The sequence below is a fragment of the Dunckerocampus dactyliophorus genome, chromosome 2 (assembly GCF_027744805.1).
Source record: "Dunckerocampus dactyliophorus isolate RoL2022-P2 chromosome 2, RoL_Ddac_1.1, whole genome shotgun sequence".
NCBI lineage: Eukaryota > Metazoa > Chordata > Actinopteri > Syngnathiformes > Syngnathidae > Dunckerocampus > Dunckerocampus dactyliophorus.
The window spans coordinates 6,872,174-6,888,853 of NC_072820.1; the positions used below are offsets into that span (position 1 = coordinate 6,872,174).

General features: G+C 40.1%; 2 protein-coding genes across 9 annotated transcripts in view; one reads left to right on the forward strand and one right to left on the reverse strand.

The window, feature by feature from the left end:
- The window catches only part of cdc73 (cell division cycle 73, Paf1/RNA polymerase II complex component, homolog (S. cerevisiae)), a 32,903-nt gene that overhangs the window by 4,971 nt on the left and 11,252 nt on the right, over positions 1-16,680 (forward strand). Inside the window, exons 8-10 of the mRNA XM_054753042.1 lie at positions 247-345; positions 6,909-6,987; positions 7,556-7,620. Coding sequence (XP_054609017.1) covers positions 247-345; positions 6,909-6,987; positions 7,556-7,620 — 243 coding nt within the window. The remainder of the gene's footprint in view (positions 1-246; positions 346-6,908; positions 6,988-7,555; positions 7,621-16,680) is intronic.
- Positions 6,072-16,680, reverse strand: part of LOC129168143 (beta-1,3-galactosyltransferase 2) — a 29,516-nt gene continuing 18,907 nt past the window's right edge. For 5 of the 8 annotated variants that reach the window (XM_054753077.1, XM_054753103.1, XM_054753068.1 and 2 more), the window contains 2 exons: positions 16,149-16,259; positions 6,072-12,854 (listed from right to left, as the gene is read on the reverse strand). In XM_054753077.1, the coding sequence (XP_054609052.1) occupies positions 11,653-12,753 (1,101 nt within the window). In that variant the 5' untranslated portion in view covers positions 12,754-12,854; positions 16,149-16,259 and the 3' untranslated portion in view covers positions 6,072-11,652. The other 3 variants (XM_054753111.1, XM_054753086.1, XM_054753119.1) reach the window with 2 other exon arrangements.

The window sequence follows — 16,680 nt, forward strand, 5'->3', positions numbered from 1 at the left end:
TTGGGCACTGAAAAGGGGGAAAACTCAATGCCAGTAGTTATACCTTAATATGCCTCTAGGGGGCAGTTTGTGTCTACAATACCTGTATATTGAATAGCAAATGTGAATTACAATTACAAAGAGTCCACTTATTAATAATAATATTGGTTCCCCTGATGCACATTTTTTATTGATCTGCTGACTAAAATAATTAAAAACATTTACCTTTGTGAAATGAACGCCATACCTTTTCCTGATCCTTTACAGAACTTCTCCAAGAACATTTTTGCCATTCTTCAGTCGGTCAAAGCCAGAGAGGAAGGGCGTGCTCCAGAGCAAAGACCCGCACCGAACGCTACTCAAGTGGTAAGAGCATTGTTTTTAATCAGTGGTTCTCAACTGGTGTGGTTGCAGGACCCAGCATCACCCCTGAAAGACGAGCAGCGACCCAAATTGCAGACATTTTTCAATTCCAATTTCTCAAATATCTTACACTCAATGAAAAGATACTGATTTTGAAGTACTGCAAAATAACACAATGCTCATTTTTAGTTGATTAATCTGAAGCTTCTTGTTTCAATTAATGGACTAATCGGTTAGGCCATAGATGGACCAAATTAATATGAAGCAAACACCTACAGTTTGTGATTTGGTCCGCAACATATCAGAAAAGAGGCAAAAAATGCCAATCATTGTTTTCCAAAGTCAAAGCAGATTTGTGTGAATGTCTTGTTTTGGCTAAAACACGAAGATAATAGGTCTGCTTTCATGAATGACGAAGGAAATAAAATTTTTAAAAATCACATTTCAGAGGCTGAAATCAGAGGATATTTACATATTTAAAAACAACAACAACTTTTAATCAGTTAGCAAAATAGTTGTCGATGAATTGGTTAATCGATTAACCATTGATTAATCGATTGTTGCAGCTCTAATTAGAAGTGAAGCATCTTCAAGAGTCCAGACCTTTAGGGGAACTATTATTGTGTTGATGTTACTGTGTTACAAAACAAATTAAACTTTTATTCTGATTAACTCAGTAGTAGGCATGGGCCAGTTACCAGTTTCAAGGTATACCACGGTATAAAAAAAGTCACGGTTTCAAAACCACAAAAATTGTGTGGCATACCGTTTCTACGATATGAGAGAAAGTGGCGGTCCAGCGTGGCTACTACGTGGAAACACTTTGGCACGTCCCGTAATATTCCTGTCAGTCGAAACTGGGCTTCAATGTGTTACGTAGCTGCCTTGTTAGCATTGAGCAGCGCTGGTACGTTGGCGCTGTTGTCTGTGGACATATTACTCACGTCAAGGGTCCCCAAATGTGGAGGTGTGATTCAGAGACAGGAGTGGAGGATAATTGGTATAAACTGTTTATTTTCTGCTGAACAACCACTCAACGTCTCAGTTGATGACAATCACATGACCCAAAAAGTTTGTGGAAAAGTGCGACCTGCCACTATGAAATAATAACATAGTATTATAATTTTTTAAATTACACTCAACAAAAATATAAACGCAACACTTTTGTTTTTACTCCCATTTTTTTATGAGATGAACTCAAAGATCTAAAACTTTTTCCACATACACAATATCACCATTTCTCTCAAATATTGTTCACAAATCTGTCTAAATCTGTGATAGTGAGCACTTCCCCTTTGCTGAGATAATCCATCCCACCTCACAGGTGTGCCATATCAAGATGCTGATTAGACACCATGATTAGTGCACAGGTGTGCCTAAGACTGCCCACAATAAAAGGCCACTCTGAAATGTGCAATTTTATCACACAGCACAATGCCACAGATGTCGCAAGATTTGAGGTAGCATGCAATTGGCATGCTGACAGCAGGAATGTCAACCAGAGCTGTTGCTTGTGTGTTGAATGTTCATTTCTCTACCATAAGCCGTCTCCAAAGGCGTTTCAGAATTTGGCAGTACATCCATCACCACATGTTGCAGCAGGATAATGCACGGCCCCATGTTGCAAGGATCTGTACACAATTCTTGGAAGCTGAAAATGGCCAGCATACTCACCGGACATGTCATCCATTGAGCATGTTTGGGATGCTCTGGATCGGCGTATATGACAGCATGTACCAGTTCCCGGCAATATCCAGCAACTTCGCACAACCATTAAAGAGGAGTGGACCAACATTCCACAGGCCACAATCGACAACCTGATCAACTCTATGCGAAGGAGATGTGTTGCACTGCATGAGGCAAATGGTGGTCACACCAGATACTGACTGGTTTTCTGAGTCCCCTCTTTTTGAACGTGGTTGGTTTGTCAAGCTGCATAAGCAAGGCTTCTCGTGGCGTGCATTGCTGAGGTTGGGCGCAGTAAGACAGTCATTAAAAAAATTTTGAAAGATCCTGAGCGTTATGGAACAAAAAAGTCAAGTGGTAGACCCCCCCAAAAAAAAACCACACCTGCGCTGAGCCAGAAGATCCGATTGGCTGTCCATCAAGACGCAGGGCAGTCTTTGACCTAAGGCTCTTACTGGTGCCGACTGCAGCGCAATAACCATCAGACGGCATCTGCGGGAAATGGGTTTAAAAAACAAATTCAAAGACCTCATCTCCTTCAATGCCACAAAACTGCTTGTTTAAGGCCCTGTCACACCTTGACAATTTAGCCAGCTTATGCCAACGTATGAAAAATTTGGCCAATACGCTGGCGTACGTCAAATAAGTTATGGGTAAGTTCTGTATAAGTTAAGAGCACGCGGAATCACGCCGGCATACGTCGTAGTACGTACAAGTCGTCCAAAAATTTTGTGCATGCACAAAACTTTTCAACGTATGATTCATACGTCCCGCATACGCGGGCAATAAGTTATGCGATCGTTGACGCCCGTTCACACACGTTATTTGTAAGTTACGCACAAGTCGTAATACGTCAACATACCTTGAGACAAAACTGTGTCTGCTTGGCTCTCTTCTTGGCAAGGGTTGGCTGAGAGGAGACGGAGGCTGTTGTGTTTGCATATACAGTACAGTACAATATGCTATGCCTTGTGGTAACTCAATTTTTATACTGCTAAATGCTTGACCAGTAGAGGGCACTGTGACACTGGGAATGGAACCAACAGGGGAAGAGCCGTTAGAACCTGGTCATCTCTATCAGAGTGAGAGTGGAAGTGGGAGGCTGTGGGTGGTGATGGATCCCTCCGTCACTGCCCTGATACTTCTTGGCAGTGGTCTTTGAAATTTTCTTCGGCATGATTGTGATGTTGACACTGCGATGTCTAGTGAGGTGAGTCATCAAGTGGCAGCCTTTTTATAGGCTACGGCACGTGATCGTCGGCCATACGCTGCCGTGCGGTTTGCATAAGTTAGACTGGTGTTGGGCATAAGTTGTGAACGCCGGCAACACGCTACGCATTTGTTGGTGTAAGTTGTCTATAACTTATAGAAATGTTCTATATAAGTTAGTAATACGTCATGTACATATACAGTACCTTGAACTCGTTATGAATACGCTATGTATACGCCCAAAATTTAAAAAAAAAACGTCGACAGTTCAGCGTATGCCATCAAAATGATCACGTCAGGCATGTGCTGACTAAATCGTCAAGGTGTGAGAGGGCCTTTACACTTTGCCAGGGAGCGTCAAACATGGGACATTGAAAGGTGGAAAAAAGTTTCTCTGATGAGAAAAAATGTAACCTTGACGGTCCAGATGGCTTCCAACGTTACTAGCATGACAAGGAGATCCCACATGAGATGTTCTTACCCGGCACAGTGGAGGGGGGTCCATCATGATCTCGGGTTATTTTTCATTCAGTGGAACACAGGAGCTTCAAATGGTGTGGTGTCGTCAAAAGGCGGTTGCTTACATGCAGATGGTGCAGCGGGTTTTCAACAGGACAACGCTGCAGTTCACAATGCTCGCTTGACAAAGGACTTCTTCAGGGAGCATAACATCACTCTTTTGGACCATCCTGCACGCTCCGCTGATTTAAATCCGATAGAGAACATTTAGGGATGGATGGCAAGGGAAGTTTCTAAAAATGGCCATCAGTTCCAGACAGTTGATGCCCTTCGTGAAGCCATCTTCACCACTTGGAGCAATGTTCCCACTAGCCTCCTAGAAACACTTGCATCAAGCATGCCCAAAGCAATTTTTTAAGTGATTAACAAGAACGGTGGAGCTACTCATTAACGAGTCCTACTGAGAACATTTTTTGTTCTGATTTGGAGAGTTTTTTTGTTATTTTTTGAGCGATGGTCCTAAACTTTTGATCAGGTGATAGACAACCTATTTCAGTTTGTTTTTTTTTTGTTTTTTTTTTTTAATTACAAGCTCCAAATTTTTTTTGTCTCACTCCCCCTTCTTGCTTTTGCATATTGTAGCGCTGTTTAAACCTCATTAGGATCCAAATGTGCAAAATGCAAATTCTAGCAATTTTTCAACTGGTCCTAATATTTCGATCAGGAGTGTATGTATTGTGTTGTGACTTGAGTTGCAGGATTAGCCACCGTAGACTGCATGGAGAACTGCATTTTATTTATTTAGAAATAATTCAGTTATTGTTTATTTTAAATGCATATGTTCTACTTTCATTGTGTTATACAGACCCTTTCCAAAAAATTAGAATGTCATGGAAAAGTTGTTTAATTTCCATAATTCCATTCAAAAAGTTAAACTTTCATAGATTATAGATTCAGGGCCCACAATTTAAACGATTTCAAGTGTTTATTTGTTTATTTTTACGTAATTTGGGCTTCCAGCTCATAAAACCCACGAAAAGGGGAATTCAAAAAATTTGAATACTATGAAGAAATCACCATTTACTTCTCAGTTTTTGCAGGAAAAAGAAGAAATAAATTAGGATCACATCAAATCAATCAAAATATGGTGCTTTCAAAACGATATGTCAATCTTCAATACTTGGTTGGGAATCCCTTTGCCTTACACTGCCTCGATGCGACGTGGCATTGAAGCAATCAGCCTGTGGCATTGCCTGGGAGTTATGGAAGCCCAGATTTCCTGGACGCTTGCTGTCAGCTCTTCTTTGTTGTTGGGTCTGGTGCCCCTCATTTTCCTCTTGAGAATACCCCATAGATTCTCAATGGGGTTTAGGTCCGGTGAGTTGGCTGGCCAGTCAAGCACTGTGATGGCATGGGCATCAAACCAGGTTTTGGTGCTTCTGGCGGTATGGGCAGGGGCCAGGTCCTGCTGGAAGATGAAATCGGCATCTCCATACAGATCCTCAGCAGAAGGAATCATGAAGTTCTCTAAAACATTCTGGTAGACTGTTGCGGTGACCTTGGATTTAAGAAAGCAGAGTTTACCAACACCTGCACCGGACATTGCACCCCAAATCATGACGGACTGTGGATATTTCACACTGGACCTCAGGCAGCTTGGGTTCTGTTCCTCACCCGTCTTCCTCCAAACCCTTGGACCTTGATTCCCAAATGAAAGGCACACTTTATTTTCATCGGAAAAGAGGACCTTGGACCACTGGCCAACAGTCCAGTCCTTCTTCTCCTTGGCCCAGTGGAGACGCTTTCTACGTTAGCTCAGGTTCAGAAGTGGCTTGACCCGAGGAACCCATCTGCCGGATGCGTCTGAATGTGGTGGTTTTTGAAGCTGTGACTCCCGCCTATGCTTGGACACAGTACTCTGTGAACAACCAGCCTCCTTAGCTATGAACTTTTGTGGCTTACCCATCCTTTGGAGTGTATCAATGATGGTCTTCTGGCCAGTTGTCATGTCTGCAGTCTTCCCCATATTGAACCAAACTGAGACAATTGAACCAAACTGAAGCAATTTAATGACACCTGGGGAAGCCTGTGCAGGTGATTTGACTTTAGTAGATGATTAGTGTGTGACACTCAGTTTCATGCCCTGCAAAATTTGGGCTGATTTCTTCACAGTATTCTAATTTTTTGAATTCCTGTTTTCGTGGGTTTAATGAGCTGGAAGCCCAAATTATGTAAAAATAAACAAATAAATACCTGAAATCGTTAAAATTGTGGGCCCTGAATCTATAATCTATGAAAGTTTAACTTTTTGAATGGAATTATGGAAATTAAACAACTTTTCCATGACATTCTAATTTTTTGGAAAGGGGCTGTATTATATGGTTTTAAAATGACTGTTTTGACTTGATTTTTTTCTCTTTTCAATGAAGAGATTTCAAAGTAACACATTTTAGAGCTGTAATTACAATACCGTGAAACAGTCACGCTGCGATATTTTTGCCGTCATACCATCAGAATCTCAGGTCCATGCCTACTTTGTAGGTAAAATTAATAATAATCCCCCTGCCTTGCCAGTGCCGATATTTAGAAATGGGCATGAAACACCACCCGGTTCACTTTCCCTTCATTGTCGATGGAATTCCCCCAACGCAACTTGAGCTGTAGCGGTGAGATGGTGTCGCTCTCCTGCTCATGGCACCTGAGCCACGGGCAGCACGTAAAGTCCTCACTCAATGCCCTTCCCCCTCCTCAAGTGTGACAAACACCCAGAAACATGGCACGCAAATGTGCATGCCACGTTTCTGATGCGTAGCAAGCGAACAGCACAGGCAAGAATGTGAGGTGCATTTATGGGACATAGGGTCATTCCACTATTTTTGTAGATTTTTTTTTTCTTTTTTTTGCCCAGGCAAAGACTGGCAGTCCACTGAAAATAGACCCACCAGTTGAGAATCACTGCACTAAACGTGTCAATCTATTCTTTTTCAATTGCATTTGGTTTCACTGAAAGTGATTAGTGAGTTTATCCCCTCATAAAGCCTCACTTTAGTATGTTTGAATATTTACTAAATATTAATTTCACTAGCTCTGAAAAATTACTGTTGGTGGCAGAGGGTGTGGCGTACTGCCAAATACCACTTCTGTCTTTGTGAACAAGTATTGATTATTTTAATATTATGTTACTATAACCAACAATCTTTGATATTTTCCAGGACCCATCCCTACGGAACAAGCAGCCTGTGCCAGCTGCTTACAACAGATACGATCAGGAGAGATTCAAAGGAAAAGAGGGTGAGTTGTGTTGTTGCTCCTGTCACTTGGGCACCAGGACCTGTTTTAATGGACTGTGTGTGCGTGTGTTGAACCATTGAGCAATTAGTGATGTCTGCTAATCAGAAAAGTCTCAAATTATCCATGACAGTTTTTCAAATCGGGCCATTGCATTGTTATTTATGGTGTTTTTATGCAGGCAGTTACACAAGTAACCAAAGTATACTTTGCGCACAGGTATGTATGTGCACAGGGACATTGTCATGCAATAAGTGGTTATGAACCTTTTGTCAACATTAAGTGTTTAAGTGACGCGTGCATTAACAAAACACAATGGCATTTGGATCGGTTGTCAGATACACACCCTGCATAGTTACACAGGGACAGTTTGTCAGGGACAGCCAATGCTGTCTTTTATTTTTACATGTACTTTCACTTTTCTGTGGTATACCTAGATAGTAATTCTCACCTCTGTAGTGTACACTGAGAGGCCTTTTTAAAATGAATATGAATTAAGGTATTAATAATATTAGGTATGGATTTATTTTTATGAATATCACAATGTATGTGTTTGTTTTTGTTTTTTTAGAAACTGAGGGATTCAAGATCGATACCATGGGTACCTACCACGGCATGACTCTAAAATCAGTGACGGTAAGCACAAAGATCCACTTTTTTAAAGGAAAACAGTTTTGTCTTTTTTTGGAATTTTGTCCATCCACAATCCTTATGTGTGGCATGAACATTCATCTTTCTCTTTTTTTGTAAAGATATAAAATCGGCTGTAAAGAGCCAGCTAATTAATGCACGTAATGAGACGCACCTCTTCCGCCTACAAAGCCTACAATAAAACACCTCGAAAAACCTCCAACGTTTTATATACATGCTGTGACCATGCAGTAATAGGCACACTCATGATAACATCTTATACTTTTTGCAATAATTTGTTCATTTTAAGCATCACCGGAACTTCCTTCCCAGGTTGATTTCACACAGCAGGATAGAAAGGAATGCCTACACCGAGCATTAACGTTTACAAACTCAACAGCAAAAACACAGCAGCAGTGGCAGCAGCACTAATATCTAGTGTTACCTTTCAGTAGTGGCCTGAGGCGTTGTAAGCGAGTGTGTGTGGTGAAGCTAGTAGCGCGCCGGTGTGGTCTGGCAAGGTGTCGCTACGCCAGTAAGTAACAATGTTAATAACAATAATAATTAGGGATGTCAGAAAGTGGATTTTTTGGCCGATATGCCGATATTGTCCAACTCGTAATTTTCGAGTCCGATATCTACCAATAATGTGTATCATCACATACACGTGGACAAAATTGTTGGTACCCTTTGTTCAATGAAAGAAAAACTCACAATGGTCAACAACTTTGTCCACGTGTGTACTGTATCTCCTGTCGTGGAATAAACACAAAGCCATCACCAAATGGTGGACCTCGGTCCGGATCTGAACCCAGTGGTGGCCCTTTATGGACCCGTGAGCAATTAAAGTGAATGGGGAAATATAATAACACATAATCATGCTCACACATTTTCCGACTGATGGCTTTCGCCCTGGGCATTGGAAGTATTGGTGGAAAAAGTCTTTGTTCTGCCTTGCATAACCAACGCATTGAAATTTGCAAGTTTAATATCTGAAGGAGACACATGGAAATAATTCCAAACCACAGACAACGTTAGTCAGGCACAGAGCGAGCAAGTTTGTTACTGCAGCCACCAAGGCTTGACAAGCTTCACAACGCGGTTTGATGAGGTCCTCATTTGCGCAGCGGTTCCGTTGTACAGGAGCCCATAGGCCCGTATACAGCAGTTTTTTTTTAATTTATATATCTGTTTTGATTATAGGGAAAAAACAATACATTGTTATGCCAAAACTGGGCCGATATTATCAGACATCCCTAATAATAATAGTAATAAGAATAATGTCGCTGTAGCTTGGTTAATATGCAGGTCGCATTATATAAATGGAGCGTTGTTGGCAGTTGTTGGATGTTTTTTTTAGAAGGCTTTACAGGCAGAATAGTTGCGTCCCATTATGTGCTTTCTTAGCTGGCTCTTTTTAGCTGTTTTTATGTCTTTATAACACACAGAAAAGATGTGTGTTCATACCTCACATAAGGATTGTGGATGATGGGCAAAAGTTTGCTTTTAACATCATATAAACATTGCAGATCATGCACACTGTTTTCTGCACTGCTCTGACATGTCAACATAGGCACTGTATGAAGTGTGGGACCAAGATGTTTTGACCATCACATTCAAACTGAATTCATTTTTTCATTTGCTATGCCACTTTCCTGTTCAGGGTTTTGGCTGATTCCTATTTGTTCTGTACCTAATCCCACTTAGCACAATTTTTAGAAAGCATGGCATCTCCTATCACTTTTATGCAGATGACTGCCAGATCTATTTACCAATTACAAGAAATGACCATGCCCCCCTGACTCCCCTTCTTGAGTGCTTTAGTGACGTCAAGGTCTGGTTGGCTCAAAATTTTTTAAAGCTCAATGAGGGGAAGACAGAAGTTATCATCCTTAATAATAATGACCCCCACTTGGACTTGGGTCCCATGAAAAACCATGTCAGTCCCACAGCCACCAGCCTTGGCGTCATCATTGATAGTGATTTTAAACTTACTAAACAAATCAATGCCGTTGTAAAATCTTGTTTTTATCATCTTCGGCTTTTATCAAAAGTCAAATAATTTTTATCATTGCAACATTTCGAACAAGCCATGCACGCTTTTATCTCGTCACGTCTGGACTACTGTAATGCCCTTTACTCTGGAATAAGCCATAAATTACTCTCTCGCTTACAGTTAGTCCAGAACTCTGCAGCACGGCTTTTAACAGCAACCAAAAAGAGGGAGCATATTACCCCAATTTTAGCTTCCCTGCATTGGTTACCTGTGCGTTTTAGAATTTGATTTTAAGATTTTATTGTTTGTTTTTAAAGCTTTGAATGGGCTGGCCCCTCAGTAGATCTCAGACCTCATCCAAATTTACACTCCAGCGCGCACTTTGAGGTCCGAAGGCCAGCTCCAACTGGTGGTGCCTAAGACCAGACTTAGACCAGACAGAATTTACTTATTTATTTTTTACCTACTTCTTGGACTTTTGGTTTTTATTGTTTCGATTTCTTGTTTTAAATATTTTATTGTTGTACGTTTCTTTGTTTCTATTTGATCTTTTAGTTTTTATTGTCGTAATTTTTATTTATTATTTACATTTACATTCCTTTATTTACTTATTATTTATGGTTTTGCTAGTCTGTGCAGCACTTTGGAAACAGTGTTTATAAAATGTGCTATATAAATAAAGTGGATTGGATTGGATTGGATTGATAATAATTTGCATTTACAGGCGAATATTGTGCAAAATGTATTTCATTTCATTGGCTGGCAACCGCAAGGTGGCCTAGTGGTTGGCATGTTTGCCACACAGTCAGGAGATCGAGGAGATCTGGGTTTGAGTCTCTGTGCATCTCTGTGTGGAGTTTGCATGTTCTCCGGTGCGTGCATGGGTTTTCTCCGGGTACTCCCGTTTTCCTCCCACATTCCAAACATGCATGTTAGGTTAATTGGCGACTCTTGTCCATAGGCATGAATGTGAGAGTTAATGATTGTTTGTCTATCTGTGCCCTGCGATTGGCTGGCGACCAGTCCAGGGTGTACCCCGCCTCTCACCCGATGTCAGCTGGGATACGCTCCAACATAACCGTGACCCTAATGAGGATAAGCGGCATAAAAAATGGATGGATGGACGGATGGATGGCGACCTGTCCAGGGTTTACCCCGCCTCTCGCCACAGTGTGACCCGGGTAGACTCCATCATACCTCTGACCCTAGTGGGGCAAATGGTATAGAAAATTGATGGATGGATTAATTTGAGTTCAGGCATACAATTAAGACAAGACACCAATTAAAGGCTCGGGAATTTTTTGCAGTTAATTTTTTTTATTGAAACGTGAACCAGTAGTTTACAACATTTTTTCAAATTTTATAAGGCACGTGGCTTTGAAAAATATTCAAATTCACACGTTTGTGTGTTTGAAGGAATTCTTACAAACAAGATTCAAGGGATTCAAGAGAGTTTTATTGTCATGTGCATGGTAAAACAGCAGTTATACTATGCCATGAAAATCTTATTCTGTTCATTCTCCCAAGAAAAGAAAGAAAACACAAGAAAGAATAAGAACATGCCTATGTTGCCTAAATCAATGAAAAATATGGATGAAATCTGCATGAATTTGCAGGAATTTTATTGTATTCTCAGGGCACTGAATCGATCACAACTGGACTGTTCAGGTTTCCTTTTGCCTGACATTCGAGCAGGCTTCATCAGTTCATGCTCAAAGACTACTATAGGTGGGACAAACACTAGTCAAACTAGAAAGGACAGCTCTAGTCTTGAGAACTTGGCACAAGAATCAGTGTGGACTAGTCGGTGTCCTAAAAGCTCCCAATTGTCAAATGTCTGCACATACATAAGTAGCCCACGTGATTAACAGCTGATCAAAACTGATGTGATTAGCTTTTATATGTGACTCCTGAAGTCTGGTGTGATCCGTTCAAAGCTATACAAAACATGTGTAACATACCAGTCAAAGATGTTGTCTTAAACCGCTGTAAAGCTTAATTTGTTGAACTGTTCAATTTTACAACGGCATCCTTTTCATGTATTAGAAAATTTTGCATTTTTCCTTGTTACTTTGATGGGTCTTCCAGTATTTGAGGATTGTCTTGGGTGGAATTTGGTGTGATGTTATCAGATGAGTATACTTGCAGCCTGTGAAAGGCACATGCCAGTGATGGAACAGAGACTTACTGGGTGGCTCGGTGGGCTTCACCCTGAGCTGGCTTAGGCACAATCCCACATACACGTCCTCCAGGTGTAGTCGGTGTATCCTGGTAGATATTCTGTAAATTTTGTCAGCTAAGTCTGCTGAGAGCACGTAACCAGTCCCAGAGCAGAAGGTGGGATATTTAGGGTTTTGATATTCCTCTTCAGACATGTACCACTTGTTCTTTTTATCTCGAATAGGTGACATGTTTTCCATTATTCTGCCTGTATAATAGTTTGTCCTGGTCTTCAACCCTGGTCTGAGCAGCTTCTCGATAAGGTACTCTGTGTTGATGAACATGTCACTGTCTGTCTTCATAACGTAGGCTGCATGTGGGCAGTACCGTGCCACCCAGTGCAGACCCATCAAGGTCTTCAGTGTCAGGTTGTAATATGAATCCAGAAAATCCTGCTGAATTATATCATGATACGTGCGACTCTCTTCTTGGAGCATCCTTTGAGTCACCCCCTGCCCTTCACGTTTCCCCAGCAGAAATAGCCGGATGACTCCCACGGCTGACACCAAACTCTCATTTGCCCAAGTCTGCCTTATTGCACTCCTCGCTTCCACGTCCAAAGCTTCTGTGGCTATTATAAACACCAGAAATGGTGCTGCTTTTCTCTTTTGACATTTGTCAGGTTCATTGATTATATACGGGAAAAGACCATGCATTGAAATGGCATTCAAGTTTTCCAACCCTGTTTGACCTTCAGTGGAGATGTTTTGCTTCCCAGGTGAGATTGTGTTGTTTTCAACAGATGATTTGTTTGCATTAAGTCCTTCTCCTTTGAGCAGCCCTGAACTGTCTCTCCAGCTTAACAGTTCAGTGAAACTTGGATGCCAAATGTGAGGAACTAGAAAGTTCAGTACAGCCAGCAGAAAGAGGAGAAAGGCAAAGGTGGCAATGTGCAAAAAGCAGTGACGTCTTTTCCATTGCATGGTTTTGGCAGCACTTGTTTTGTATTGGCGTGGCTGTCTTGTTGTCTTTTGTCATCAGATTCCAGTTGCAAGGTGCATGTAGGCTTTAATGTTGTTGCCACCTAAGAAACAGGGAGAGAATGAGGTATATTGGAGCCTTTTGCTTACACAGCGGGTCAAATTAAACATCTCAGCACCAGGAAAATTATTGTACAATCACCAGACTTTTTTTTTACCATTGAAATTGTTACATTTACAATTATTACAATTACATGTGATAAATAATTTAATCCTATAAATGCTCAAAAGTTTCTCCATCGACATTGCAACATTTCTCAAAACTTTTCCAGAATACTGCGACACACCGCACGACACACTATACACGACCTACAGTGCCCTCCAGAAGTTTTGGATTCCTTTTATTTTTTTTCTGTGGATGGGTTTGACATCAAAAGATAAACATGAGATTAGATGTACAACTTCGAAGAACCCAACCATTTTTCGTGTGAGCAATAGTATTGGAACCTGTGACTGTGACCAGGTGTTTTTTCCCAATATGTGTCTGATTGCATTGCTTGTTCAATCAATAAATAGTTTCAGATTGGGCAGGTTTGGTTTTGCTCGTGCAGACTGCATTTAGAGGTGAAAACAACATGGAAACAAGAGAGCTGTGTATGGGTGGAAAAACAAGAAATAGTAACTTTGAGAGAAGATGGAAAATGTAATCCTTTTATAGATGGTCTTGTAGCCCTCCCCAATCTGGACTGTCGCACTAATTCCGTGTTTCATGTAGTTTTTGGGTTACTTTAAAAATAATAATAATAATAATATGGGAAAACAACTTAAACATGCTCAAGGGGTTCACAAACTTTCAAGCACCACTGTATATACTCGAAACTATTCAATACTCGCTAGAAATTATATTTATTTGCAAAGTTTATAAACTTGCAGTAGTTTGCAATACATCGACAAAAACATTTTAAATAGCTCAACAAAACTAACAATAAATAGTCAGGTTTTTTTATCTGACATCTACAGTATAAAAAAATGAGTACATTTGGAAAGCACATGCAAGTTGCAATGGAGGTTGAGTAATCTCTAGTGCAACTCTAAATGGAATAGTAACGTACATTTTTGTCAATAACCTTTTCCATGAACAAGACACACTCAAAAGAAAGGTTTCAAATAATAGTCTCATTTAAAGTAAGGACAAAATTACATGCAAACTCGGTTTCAGGCTGCAGAACACAAGCAATTGTTGTGTGTGTTATTCAATTACCCTTCCAATCCAAGAATATATATTATCTTAACACCATGGTTATTTGACGATATCAAACCTTATAGAGAAAAAAATAGTTTTACCTCATGGCTGAGCGTGCATTTCACTGTTGTGTAGCAGCAAGCATACAAATCTTGGAGATGACACAGCACTTGACGTAAACCAGAAATAACCAAACATGGGTCTAGACATGTGTCTTCTATACAAAACTGGACATGTGTGTCTTGAAGCTGAAGTTCCCTGTTTATAAAAGGCTGAAGTAAAAGAACCGCAAACACCTCTTAACTGGTTTGACTTGTTAGGATCTGTTTGGACACCCGCCTGGTCTCTTAAGATACAGTAAGATATTATAATCCCTATTGTCACTGCTCATATTATTGTTGTGCTCCTGTAATATTAGATGTGGTGCATTTGTTGCAGGTGAAAAAAACGAGAAAATAAGATTTGATATAGCACCTTGTTGTCAAACACGTCATGGAACAAATATTGAATGACATTTATTCGAACTATATGGAAAATATGGTAAGACAAGGCAGGTTTATTTCTATAGCACATTTCACGTACAAGACAATTCTTACGTTATTTCCATAAAATATCAAAAGCATAGTGTTAAAAAAAAATAAATAAATCAAAACAAGCTCAAATAGAATAAGTTAGTTAAAATGATTAATAAAATGCACACATATAATTAAATGGAAGGAAATGCAGAACAAGCTGAACTAGAAAAGGATAAAAATTCTCAATAACATTGTAGATAAAGTACTGTAAGTGCATTGACAGCTGTTTTAGGGGTAGGCAGCAGCAAATAAATGTTTGTCAGCCTTGATTTAAAGAAGCTGAGAGTATGAGCAGACTGCAGATTTCAAGGAGTCTGTTCCACAAGTGAGGAGCATAGAAACTGAATGCTGCTTTTGTGCTTTTTTCTGACTCTGGGAACAGAAAGCAGACCTTCCCCTAACAACCTGAGGGCTCTGGATGCTTCATAGCGAACCAGGAGATCAGAAATGTATTTTGGCCCAAAACCAGTGCTTTTCAAATAGTAGGGCACGCCCTGCTATGCATGGAAAGGTTTTGCCAATGCCTACTGCTTAGACGTCAGTCTTTTTAATCCACTGTTGTTTTTTTAATGATAGTAGGCTGATTTTAAAACTGTCTTCATTTGACTGTTGTCCATAACTACACCCAGATGCCTAGCTGGTTGCTGGTTTTTAGCATAACTGACTGAAGCTGAGTGTTAACTTTCAATCGTTCTTCCTTGGTTCCCAAGAACTATTGCTTCAGTTTTGTTTTTGTTTAACTAAAGGTTCTCACACATCTGATCTTTAATTTGATAAGTGTATTCCATAAGGGCTTGAATAGGACTATAATCTCTGAACTGTGTTGTTGGCACATTCGTAATAACATATTTTGCTCCAAACTCCACAGGTATTTTTTGTTCTCAGATTTGTTTTTTGTTTTTTACCTATCTCAAATCAACTGTTTGTAGTTGTTCATATGCTTGTTCTTGTTTCCGGGTCAGTACAATTTGGTTTACTATCCAATCGTTTGAACAGCGCTCGGTAGTTGCTCAAGGAGCTGCACACCTACGCCAGAAAAATAGTTCTTTGTGTTAGCTGCTACAATAACAATGTTGCTGTAGCGTCATTGGTTTCTATACCTATCAGCTATGTAAATAGAACATAGTTGGCATTTTTTGGGGCGTGGGGTGGGGTTATAATCCAAATAGGTGTGTCCCATTACGCATTGTTAGCTCCCACATGCTAGCTGTTTTTCCTCTCTTGAGAAATCGCAGAAAGGGAAAGATGTGTGGCATGTTTCACGTAAGGATTGTGGATGATGGGTAAACTTAAAAAAAGGGCAGTTTTCCTTTTAAGTGTCAGGAAGTTCTGTTTTTAAGAGTGGCTTGATTACGGCTGTCTTTAGGACCTTTGGGAAAACACTTGAGAGCACAGACATACACATTTATCAAATCTGAGGCGATGCAATGAGATGTTCTTGAAAAACCTTACTGGCAGAGTACCAAGGGAATACGTGGTGTATGTCATCTGGGTTTTTATTATAAATTTATTATTTATTGGATAAAAGTGTGTTATGCTATTTACTCTGGGTTGACGCAGTGACAACACATAACCCGTACCTGACATTGAGGCAGCGACTGACTCTAATTCTGGATGTTGTCAGTGAAGAGTCATCGCAGGAACGGTCAGATAGAAGTTTAGGTGCTATTGATGCAGGAGGGTTTGTTAGCCTGCCGACAGTAGCAAACGGGTTGCGTGTGTTATTGTTAAGACATTCCGGACATGAAATACACAAACTTGATGCAACTGAAGTTGCCATCAATAGTCTGTCATCAAAAGTCTGTAACATCAGTACAATAATAACAGATGTCAAATTCAGCATTAATCAAGAGTTTTTAATTGTCATATGCACAGTAAAACAGGTAGTTCTGCTATGCAATGAAATTTTTGTTCTGATCATTCTCCCAAAAGAAGAAAGAAAATGAATAACAACGTATGAAGCAACACATTTCATTCATTGATGATCACCACAAAGTTATTATTTTATATACAGAAGTTAGTTATAAATTGTGCAATGCGGTCAAAATATTCACTCCAGTACTTACATACTGTATGTATTCTCAATGTCTTTGCTTTATTTTAATGTCTTCA